The 12,667-nt window shown below is 37.1% G+C and overlaps 1 protein-coding gene across 1 annotated transcript; it reads left to right on the plus strand.

The window, feature by feature from the left end:
• The first annotated feature begins 4,736 nt into the window (after nucleotides 1-4,736).
• Nucleotides 4,737-5,982, plus strand: LOC113341662 (nitronate monooxygenase-like). Its single transcript, XM_026586452.1, has 5 exons — nucleotides 4,737-4,865; nucleotides 4,971-5,183; nucleotides 5,358-5,453; nucleotides 5,616-5,761; nucleotides 5,871-5,982. Exons 1-5 carry the CDS (start codon nucleotides 4,737-4,739, stop codon nucleotides 5,980-5,982), a joined length of 696 nt encoding a protein of 231 aa, XP_026442237.1.
• Nucleotides 5,983-12,667: the final 6,685 nt, after the last annotated feature.

Raw genomic sequence — 12,667 nt, forward strand, 5'->3', positions numbered from 1 at the left:
AAAAGAAACCTCTGTGTTCTGGTTCCTTATATTTTTGGATGGTATTAAACTTGTTTAATTATCACACTTGTTTCTTTTGTTTTCCTTTTATTGATTTTCTTTTTTCATGTTGCATTCTTAATGTTTTTTCATTTGATTTTGAGAAGTAGAAGTGCCAAAACAATTGCTGAAGATCAAGCTGTGTCGAGTAAGTTCTCTGATAATTCCTATATGTGCTCCCCTTGCACCATTTTTTCTTAACACGACTCTTCCTAAGATTGCTTTCCATCTGAGTTTGACGTGTTTATTTCTTATGGTCTTTTTTCTGGCAGGGGAGCCGTGAAATATTTAGCTTATGCTGTTACATGTCGTGCCAGTAAAAATGTCATTTCACCTCTAGTTCAGTGCACAGCCCATGTGTCCTGGCATGTTAAGCTGAATTGCAACTTTAATGGAGAGTGAAGACCCCAATCACAAATTTCAATTATTGAATGAACTACATGCAGTGGAAGTGTGGAACATGGTTGTTCAGCATCATAATCCGAATAAGATCACCCACATTTTCAATTTGAGTTACAAGCTTTTTACTCCGTGCTCCTATAAGTAAGTACTGCATCTTCACACTATTGTTACGTATAGTTTGTTTTTTCTGAAAATTGTAGCATGGATACAAACATAAAAATCCTTGTTGCTGTCTTTGATGCTACATTTTATAATGATTTTCTTATGGATGCTGGACCTATAGGAAATGTACAATCAGAGAAAGATATACAAAGAATACAGCTGTTGAGTATTGGTTATTCATGCAGCTGTTGCTGCACCTTCGAAAATCTGAAGCCACTTAGTTTTATGTTGTCGGTTATATATAGGTGCTAGAAGTACTCTTCAATAACTTCAATAGCTTCGACACAAGTGAGCAGTTAGAACTTAGAAGTTATTAGTCCATTGTGAATGTAATAAGAGATTGGAGAGTTGTGTTGGATTGTAAACAAAAACTATTTGTATAAATGAAAATATTTTTGAATGGATCTTTCGGAGACGAACATAATTGTGTGCATAAACATAATATTATGACAATTTTTCTCTTCACATAAATAAAGTATTTGGAGACGAAAGATCCGCTTACATTTTATTTTTTTGGAGGCAAACTTTTTGGTCTCAGAATTTATTTGCTGGCGAAAGGTTTTGTCTATAAAACTGTTTTCATGGACAAATTTATTATTCTTAAAAACTGTTTATTTTGGATCGAAATTCTTAGTTTAGAAAATCATTAGTTATGAGACGAAAACTTTTGTCGACTGAAATTATTTCTATCGGCCAATGAATTAGTCTCTAAAACATTTATTTCAAGACAACATATGTTCTCGCTATTTTCTTTATTTGTAGGCGAATTATTTGGTCCATAAATTCATTATTTTTTGGCCGAATTTTTTTTTTCGAAAACCACTTTCAAAAACAATAATATTAGTCATTAAAAGGTTGCTTGGGAGATGAAAATATTTGTAGCTACGGTATGGAATAAAAACAAAACATTTGGTCGGCATAATTTATTATTGAAACGAATATCAGTTGTCATTAAAACAATTTATTGAGGAAGTTTTTCCCTCGCCAAAAATAATTCTAATGAGATAATTTTTCGCCATTCACTTTATTTTTGGAGACAAATTATAGTAGTTGTTGAAAGAGTTGTACAATAACAAAAAATTTGGCGTCATTAAAATAATTTCTTATGACCATTAAACGTTTCCACGACGATGATTAGCTGACGAAAAAAAAATCGCCCCAGATCCTTTTTGATGACAAAATAAGGTGGTTTTGTGAAGAAAATATTTGTCACTAAATGCCCATTTTCTTGTAGTGGAGCATGCTTTTGTAGCTTCAATACCGCGAAAGCAATCTTTTCCTTTGAACCATATTCAAAGAAAGAAAAATATGTCTCTAGACGTTCAATCCAATCATCCAATTTTTCTACAGCGACACTTCCATCATAAAGTGGAATATCAACAAAAAAATCAATTTTCAGATTCTTACCATGAGGTTTAGTTGAAGTAGGACTTTTAAGAAACTCACTTTTCTTCTTTTCGTCATCCTCATCTTCTTCCTCTTCTTCTTCTTCTTCTTCTGAATCGTCTTCTTCAGAATCATCTTTTTCCGAAGCTTCATGTGAAGGTGTAATCTTTTTCTTCGTCTTTGTTTTGGGTGTATGAGAACGAATACATTCACTCAGCTCCTGAAGGGTAACTTGAATTGACTCCATGTCTGTTTGCAGCGTAGCCACCTTTTCTTCCATAGTTTGTGGTTCGCCTTCCTTAGGATCATCATCTGACTTTGTCATCCTTGATCCCCTTGTTTTCTTAACGTCTTCTAGCTTCTCGAGTACCTCACCAAGCTAGAGAGATCTAGTGAAAACCATAAACCACAGGGATTTACACTAAAAACTAACCTTGTTGTGATGCCAACTTGATACGTATGATCTCTATACTTTCGGAGCTATTACTAAAAAGGCGGAATTCAGAATAATAATAGACGAGAAACTTAGAAAACAGAACAAAAGTAGTGATTCGAAGAAATTTATATTCTCTAGATTATGAACAAGAAAACGATTTACAATTCTCTCTTTGTTACGCTCACAATCTCTCTAAACAATAATTAACCCTAAACTGTTTGCTAAGCTTGCTTTTACAATAAATAATTGTCTCACAAACTTCTCTAGGTTTTCTGTCCTAGTATATGTATGTCCTTAGCTATTAGCCAAAGCCCTCTATTTATAACCTTCATCGTACTCAGCCGACCAAGGACTTCTATTAGAAATCTATTTACTAAACTAAGAGTATTGTCTAAAACAAAACTCTTCCCTAACTAGGAATTCTGCCTAGAATATGATTCTTCCTTCAACTTATCTTGAGCTTAACTAAGTTCCTTAAAGGAGTACGGATACACTTGTATCACAAAAGGTTAGGGTTTCAATTTTTGCAAGATTTTCCCTACAAATGTTTATTTTTAGCGCCAAAGGTTGTCCGGTTTCTGAGTTTTGACTTCTGAGTCCCTCTTTTTGACTAGATCGTTAACTCGGTTGTGGTTACTATCAGTACCCTAAGCCCAGCCAAAATACTAGAGTAAAATATTATCACTCACGAGGATGAATACAATGTGCCTATTTTCTAAACGTAGAAAAGGGATAAAAACACGATTTGCAGGAAGTCCTGCGAAAAAAAACGCTAAGATATGCTTAGGAAGTCAGGCGACTGCTCCCACTTTCCACCGCATGGGCCATAAATAATTTTGAAACTGTGGTAGTGTGGTGGCAGATAGCGGTGGCAGTGGCCTGAACTCATTAGAGTGATTGACAACCAAAATATTGTGTGGTAAGAGCCAGTTTTTTCTTCGAGTATTTTGTGTGGGCTCTTTTTCTATAGCTTGATTTGGTTTGGAATGTTAAGTTTCATAATCATGTACTTCACTTCCACTTCAAAAATAAATAAAAGTACTTTACTTCTTCTTTAATTTCTCCTTAATAAAAAGAGTTATAGAATGATGCCACACTGCAAAATAGAATTAAAAATAAATCATCCAACACAAAACTTTGTAACTGAATCCATTACGGACTCAAAAGACGGTTAACAACTCTTGGTTGGTGGCCTCTAAAACACACTGCAAGTTGGAATGAAAGGGTGTGTTGGTGGGTGATTTCTTGCCATAAACGTACAGTCAAAGATCCATTTATATGTTAGAAAAAACGCTTTAAAATTACCAATTTTTTCATGGACTATGTTTTGATCCCTAGACCTATTGCCCATTAATTGTTTTTTCTTTTGAATAGATAAAACAATAGTCCCACATTGACTAAAAACTAAAGAGTTTTAGACATAAATACCATAGAATTGGCTATAAGGGCATGGCCCTTGGGTCATTAGATTTTTGTGCTTGGAGGGAAGGCTTAGACTAGGGCAAGGTTGCCTTTCCCGTACGCGCGGTGCTTCGCACAGAAGCACGCACGCCGCCGCCCGGTCGTGTACGTGTTTGTCCTGGCTTTCTTGTCTGTACGTATTTATTTTGGGTTTCTTGTCCGTACATGTTTGGCTTGGCTTCTTGACAACACACTGCTCTAAGCCTGACAAAAGCAACACTGTTTTTAACCCAACATTACCAGTATTTCTGTCATACGCATGGTTTGCTTGCATGCATTTTTCCTCTCGTTTGTAACGTCTTAAACATTATATAAGGGAGGAGTCTTGAGCTCATTTGACACCACAGAAAAACATCTCTTCTACTCTCCCTCTGTTTTTCTGTAAACATCTCTTCTACTGTTTTAAGTTCTGCCAAGCTCTAAGGTACCCTCATTGTATGCTACATTGAGGGGTACTAACTGTAGTTGTATCCTGGAGGTGACTCGCCAACTGCTATAGCATCTCAGAGGAGTGGCAGGCGATATTTCCTTTAGGACAGCGTAGTTTACATGCCTCTACATTTTCTGTGCAGCAACATCAGCAACATTATTTTGAGCTAAGTATCTTCTTCTCAGTTACATTATTAGTAATTTATCCAACATTATATCACTATTAAGTCAAGCAATCAATCAACTTGGACTAAATATCACTAGTACGTCAAGCAATCAATCAACTTGGACCCAAAATATGTACTAATAATGCTTTATAAATGATAGTTTTACGGCACCAATTAAGCAGAGACAGAACGAATTAGACACAACAATCCAAACATTCTTGGTCAGGCAAGTGATAGTTTGCATTTGAAAGATGATGAAATTTGGAGGAATTCTTGGGTTTGACAATGGAGTCATGCTAGCACCTATGGGTGTCGATATCGCTGGACCTGAACTGGTTGCTGCTGTTGCAAATGCTGGGGGAATAGGACTCATCGCAAGTCCTGTAGTACGACCTCTTTATTCGTTAACTCGATCACCTTTGTTTATCGCCTTACATGTAGATATGAATTCGCATTTTGATGTTTTGTTTTAAAATGAAAAATTACAGAATGATTATGCAATGACTGTGAAAGTGATAAATGATACAAGGAAACTAACTACTAAACCATTTGGAGCTGGGATATTGTTAGAGTTTGAACAAGAGAACACAATCAAAGGAATATTTGATGAGAAGTTGGCTTGTTTGCAAGTGTATTGGGGTGATTTTCCCAAAGAAATGGTTGATGAAGCTCATAAGCGTGGCATTAAAGTTATCCATCAGGTATTCATATTATGTCAAATCCATTTTTTTCCTTGCAACAATCTAATTATGTCAAATCCATTATTCAAATCAATTCAGAACTCGCAACAATCTAATTTGTACAGAGTCAGACTGATATCCAGGAAAAACAAAGATTACAATTTCTAACCTTTATGGCTTTACTATTTGATTTAGGTTGGGTCAGTGAAGGCAGCTGAAAGGGCAATAGCTGCAGGAGTGGATTGTATCGTAGCTCAAGGTTCCGAGGCTGGTGGTCATGCTGCTGGTACAGTTAAGTGCCCGCAATAATTGAATCCACAAGGGCCACAACTGTGCACGTACATGGATATTTGTAACCATGGCCTAATTTTGAAACTCACTGGCAATAACAATTACTAACTTGAACGAAAAAAAAGATTGATGACTAAGAGCCCAATTCAAATCTATACGCAGGTTTCATTGACAGCATTAGTGCCAAGAATAGTTGATGCGGTTGGAAATAGAGGAATTCCTGTTGTAGCAGCTGGATCAATCGCTGATGCTCGGGGATACGTTGCTGCCCTTGCACTAGGTGCTCAGGGTATCAATGTAGGTACAAGGTGTGTAATAACTGTGCCTAGCCCTTATCTTATGATGATTATAAAATTCTTACTTTTCTTTGTTGTGATGATTCTTTCCCCCTTATAATACCTGGGTACAAATAAACAGGTTAATCGCTACAAATGAAGCGTACACAAATGACTATTACAAACAACAACTTTTTCATTACATTTTTAGCTATTTTTACATTTTTATCCATTTAAACAGTATCAAAATCTAAGGCGTCTTAGCAAGTTTAGATCAGGGTCATATGCAGTGGTGCATAAAGTTGGCGTAAAAGTGGCACATTATAGCTCAAGTGTTGGTTATTGGATTTGTGAGCATGCCAATGAAGTGAGACAAGGTAGAACGGTTATAAATTGAATTTATAATCATATTAGAGTGTCTACAACCGTTTGGGACAGGTGTGGCGTGATTTGGTAGAAGTTAGTAAAGGCTAGTCAGTTATCACATTTTATGCGGTTATGTAAACTGCCTGTGGACATGTGGCTGTCTGTAGGATGTGCAAGCGATTGCACAGAAGTTTTGGCCTGATCATTAGCTTGTATAAATATCTTAGAGATCAATAATTTGTTGTTGTTCGTTTGGGAGAAGAACCACTAATGTAGAGAGTGTTTTAGGCATTCACCAAGAGGGTGAATGGCATGTTTTTGGTCCATGTGGTGGACGAGTTTTGTAATCTTCCTTTAGTGCAATAAAATGGGTTGTTGCAGTATATCTTTGTGTTATAATGTTTCTGATTTATGTGAGTTGATCAATTGGTTTGATGCATGGCAAACCTCTTATGCTTATGGGGGCATAAAGAGTTAGAGAGAAAGAAGAAAAGATTTCCGTTGTGCAAAGCCTTTAGAGTGAAGGCAGATGTGTACTTTGATGCAAGTATGCAAGGCTGAGTACTTGTAGGTGATGTTGATTCACTGAACTGCAAGTATTGCTGGTAATATCTCACGAAAATTTTAGGCGATTAAATGGGTGTGTGACATCAGGTATCAGAGCTGTGTTAGGGAACACAGTTGCTGATTTTTCTCTCTTTTAGTCAAAATTTGATGGTTAAGTACATGGAAAACCTATTATGCTTATGGGAGCATAAAGAGTTAGAGACAAAGAAGAAAAGACTTCTGTTGTACAGATCCTTTAGAGTGAAGGAAGATGTGTACTTTGATGCAAGTACGCAAGGCTGAGTACTTGTAGGTGATGTTGAGTCACTGAACTGCAAGTATTGTTGGTAATGTCCCATGAAAATTTTAGGCGATTAAATGGGTGTGTGACAGCAGGTATCAGAGCTGTGTTAGGGACACAGTTGCTGATTTTTCTCTCTTTTAGCTAAAATTTGATGTGTTTCGTAACCACAACAAATTAGTCAAGATATTTCTCACTAATTAACTGGTAATATAGCGGTAGTAAGAGATCGTTCCCACAGAGAGTTGTGTAATTGATAGGTTATTTGAATTAGCAAAACAAAATAAAAGACAATGGGGGATTGGTTGTAAGATAAATAAAAAGAAACAAATAAGAAAAGAAATGGATGATCAAGGAATCCTTCGCCGTTACCAAGCGATAACTGGATTAGAATACTTACCTATCTTTTGTTAGAACCATTCATCACCAACCATAGGAAAACAGCTAGATCAGTGTTATCCCCAAAACTCCTTCTATCACTGGATACGGAAGTTCTCGACTACCCGATTCTATTCAACGAACCATCAAGTAGTAGATCACTCAAGGTGTGATCCAATCGAACGCTTTAAGATTTGTGAATTTAGGTTGATCCTAGTATTTGAACTCTCAGATCAAAGTCCACTTTACGATGTTATCTTCATTCGAAATTGCTCCACGGAATCCCTCTGCAAGGTCTCGCGATGTCTACTTGTGTAGAGAGTCAATCGCCAATTACTTATCTCATAACTTCTATTAGCAATAGAACAATCAATAGACTAATATAGTATGCATCCCAAATAAATCTAAGAATCATTCATAAACCCTAAATATAGAAAAGACAAACTATGATGATAAAAACTCCGAACAAACTTGTATAATAATAAAGATTCACGTTTAGAACATTGAATTCATCCTTAATCAACAAAGGCTTAGCAACTCATGATTACACAATTACCTGGTTTCCCCCTAAAGGGATAAACCCTAGAATATTTTATGAAGAACAAAAGTATAATATGAGATGTGTTCCCCTCTAATTGTTGTGGAAGTCCTCTTATATAGTTTTCATGAGATTTAGGTATTAGAATCCATCCGGGACCGTGTTTCCTTGATTTGGAAGTCAAAATACGTCAAAAGGTACCCCATAGCTTTGTCTCAGTCGGCATTGTCGAATACCCCAAAGCAATGCCGAAAGTTGGGGCCGAAAATACACTTTCTCTTTCGTAAATATGTCCACTTTTGGTATTGCTTTAGCAATGCCGAAAGTTGCGTTGTAGATCGTCGTTCTTCGTCTTAACTGGTTTGGCCGTAACTTCTTCGTCCGAACTCGGAATGACCTCATTCTTTCGCCGTTCTCTTTATAATTGAATTATCTTAAATATGGTGATAAGAAATACCGAATTTGTTTGAGTTGAACTTGGTATTCTAGTCCTTCTTATGGTTTCGACCTTCTTTGCTCCTTTTCGTCGCACTTCTTCCACTTCTTTCGGCTTTAGATACTTGGATCTTTGGAGAACTTCACTTTATAGATATTTTGCAGCATTTTCCATTGAATTTGAATGATTCACCTAAAGAAACAAATAAAACCTAAAACAAGATTAATACAAGGATAATATGCAAGAAATCTAACTAAAACAAGCATGGAATTAACACTAAAATCATGTGAATTATGCACTTATCAAGAACCTATCTATCCGATAGAGTTGAAGGTGTATCATTGTAGCCAATTTGGTGGAAGATTAAATTTATCTCTCTTGAATGCATGTACCTTGGTGGTAATGCAAAGTCTGATTGTGAATCAGCATTTTTTTGGCAATGTGATGCCATAAAAGAAGAATTGGATGGCCAATTCTTATCTAGCATAAAGCTTATGGAAATGCTGAAGAAATAAGCGCAAGTTAGGGGAAAACCGATACACCACTATCTTGCGTTTGCAAAGAGTTATTAGTTGATGTTAGATGCACACAAGGAGTGTGTTTGCACCTGGTCTATGAGTGGGATCAATATGCTTGGACAAGGGTGTCCAAAGACCTTCATTTGATCGTAACCACAAAGCGAATGTTCTTGTCAACTACAAATCAGTATTCCTACTAAAGTTGATTTTGGAGAAGGGGTAAGACAAGAGTTTCCAGTTGTGTATAGGAAGTAAAAATGAGTTCCAAGTTTGAAGAAGAATGCGGCATTCTTGCTTCATGGAACGTAGGAAGTGGCGCCACATTTGCAAAGATTATGGCCTTGTTAAAATTGTCCAAAGTGTTTATCCGCGGAAGTCATTGAGTGATATGACTTTGCTGATCTCTATGGTGATGCTCAAAATCACCAAGTTAAGTCCATTCCAGTTGTGCAAAGGTGCACAAGTTTGTGTCGAGATTTGGGTGCTAATTGGCTTAGCATGTATGCAACATTAGCATGCGCCAAATAAGATTTGGGCATGGCCAAGATGCATGATGTGGTTGGATAGTGGCTCAGAAGCGTACAAGGCCGGAGAACAAGTATATTGAGCATACTTGGCGCATAATGATTATGCGTTATAGAGTTGCAGGCCAAGTCAGTGTGCATCCAGGATGGCGCGACACTGCGTAGACTATCAAGTGCTAAGAATGGCATAACCCCACAGTGCCAATGAAGTGCAAGTGTGGCACTACATTGTAGATGCATTTGGCTAAGTAATGAAGCTATTTTCAGACACAATGAAGCTTCATTAAGTAGGAGGCAAGAGAAAGCCAAAGTTGCAAGATGCAACATGCGAGGTGGCATGTGGCATATTGGCATGTCCGTGGAATTGAGTCGTCCCCAACTCAAGGACGATGCAAGCATGTAGAATAGACTAAGGATTAGTCTATGCATTAGTTCAAGGCTTTCCAAAGCTTGAATAATGCAAAAAAGCTAGTAATGCGAGAGTGCGCATTACTATTGTCAAGCAAATTGGCTAAGTGAAGCAAGAATAACGCATATAAGCATATGGAACGCATTGGCATCAGTTGGAAATCATGTTGGCATGAATTTGGATTAACTAAGGCGTCTTAGCAAGTTCAGATCAGGGTCATATGCAGTGGTGCATAAAGTTGGCGTAAAAGTGGGACATTGTAGCTCAAGTATTGGTTATTGGCTTTGCGATCATGCCAATGAAGTGAGACAAGGTAGAACGGTTATAAATCGAATTTATAACCATATTAGAGTGTCTACAACCGTTTGGGACAGGTGTGGTATGATTTGGCAGAAGTTAGTAAAGGCTAGTCAGTTATCACACTTTATGCGGTTATGGAAACTACCTGCGGACATGTGGCTGTCTGTAGGATGTGCAAGAGGTTGCACAGAAGTTTTGGCCTGATCATTAGCTTGTATAAATAGCTTAGGGATCAATAATGTTGGTGTTGTTCGTTTGGGAGAAGAACCACTAATGTAGAGAGTGTTTCAGGCATTCACCAAGAGGGTGAATGGCCTGTTTTTGGTCCATGTGATGGACGAGTTTTGTAATCTTCCTTTAGTGCAATAAAATGGGTTTGTTGCAGTATATCTTTGTGTTATAATATTGCTGATTTATGTGAGTTGATCAATTGGTTTGATGCATGGCAAACCTCTTATGTTTATGGAGGCATAAAGAGTTAGAGAGAAAGAAGAAAAGGCTTCTGTTGTACAAAGCCTTTAGAGTGAATGCAGATGCATACTTTAATGCAAGTATGCAAGGCTGAGTACTTGTGGGTGATGTTGAGTCATTGAACTGCAAGTATTGCCGGTCATGTCTCATAAAAATTTTAGGCGATTAAATGGGTGTGTGACACCTACCATGCTTTTTTTAGTTATCCACTAACCTCAGGTTTAGTTAATCCGGTAGTTCAGAGTATCGATGGGCATGCCTAGACATGCAACATATATGCAACAACTACTCAAACTTTAACTGGTAGTATAAATCAGGTGTTGGTACTTGAAGAGTGATCAAAGTATATATGCAGGATTGATCTACTGTACTAACTATTACTTGAAGAGTGATCAAAGTATATCAGGTGTTGTCAAATCTCTCTATGAGAACTCCGAAACGCTTCGATTCTGTTCTCGTATCTTATGTTCACCGAATAGTATGGAGAAAGTGGTGAATCTCAGAGATAATGGTATGTATTGTGAACCCAATGGTGTCATGAATTTTCGGGTGATCAAACTGCTGTTAGGCGATGGAGCGATGGGTGATTAAATGTCTTTTACATCGTTGTTACTTTCTCTTTCTACTACGCAGTACATTGTCGAATCAATCACCCCTCCTCTGTGATATTCACCAAAAAAACCATGACAACATTGGATTCAGGATTTCATGCCAAAGGTTCACCACATTCTCCGACTATTCCGTGGACATAACAGACGGTGATAGAATTCTACTTCATAGGGCAGGCAAGAGGTAGTGATACCTTGAATTTTAAGAGTTCGCACTTGCCAGGGATGGACCCTGGTCTCTCTGGCAGGGTACTGTGCTACCAATATCAAAACAATACTAGACACGGACTAATTGAACACAAGCATTCGCGGTCACGGAGATGGGTTGCTCGTTCTATCATTCTCGATGTGTTGCAGTCACTAGAGCTAATGACATTTGATATTCTCATTTCTTATAGAAGATAAGTTCTCATTTTCCCTGAAAAGAAAAAACAAACAAATTTACATTAATTAAAATTTAATTTAGGATTCCCGTTTAATTTGAGGCTTCCTGGAGACAGCTTTTCATAGGACATCCGGGGGATACACTATTACACTTTTTGCAAGACGTTTAATATCTTGTTTTTATTTCGGTAGGGCATGATCATGAATCCATGATGTTACGTGAGCATGGAAAGATGTATCTCTAATCCATGATGTCAACTTGTGGAGACATATCCAAACCTTAATGAAAGGATCCAAAAGGTGTTGTCCCTTAAGTTATTGTAGCAGTCGGCGAAAAACAACATATAACCACTTGACAACATGTCTTTAAATTTTTGTTCGGCAGTGGAGCACACAAAATTTAATGATAACTTTTTGATTTTATTATGATAGAATTCCATCTATAATTTTAATTTCATTTCCTCAGAAAAGTAAAATAAATTCAAAATTAAAGAAAATAGCCACTTTCTCGAAAAATATAAAATCGAGATTCAGGCATGAAATTAAGATGATTCAGTTTGTTTTCAGTTTTACAGCTTGGCCGGAGGGCAAGAATAAATCAAACCATGTTTCTTACCGCAGACCTAGCGTACTATATTGTCAACCATTCATTTATCTAGTGACTGACCCTAAGTTATATTAGGCGATATCTTATCTAACGATGATTAAGGCGTGCAGCTATGCATACATTTGGTCTAGGCTCTTTTTTCTTGGTACCTAACTGCCCCCACGAGACCTCGTAGCTAGAGATGTTATTTTTATGTGCCTTGATGTTATGAGCTGTTTGGCCTTCTTTCCAGTACTAGGGAACAAATTAAAAATATCTTAAAAAGGTTCTCACTTTTACAACATCTATATTCTACTAAACTAGAGGATACAGGACAAACCAAAAGCTGAATTATGTGGATTGTGAAGTAGTAAGATTGTAGCAGTCGGCAATAAACAACAACATGTCTTTTAGTAATATCTAGTTTGGAGGTGGAACACACAAATGTTGACAATATCTGTTTCTTTCGAGTTATTATATCCTAACTTTTCCCAATCTCCTATAGAGCATCCCTGATAAGTTGAGAGTGCATATTGTGTTCTTTTATTGATGTGTGTTGTCAAAGACGGCCATA

This window comes from Papaver somniferum, unplaced genomic scaffold, assembly GCF_003573695.1.
Source record: "Papaver somniferum cultivar HN1 unplaced genomic scaffold, ASM357369v1 unplaced-scaffold_30, whole genome shotgun sequence".
NCBI classification, from domain to species: Eukaryota; Viridiplantae; Streptophyta; class Magnoliopsida; order Ranunculales; family Papaveraceae; genus Papaver; species Papaver somniferum.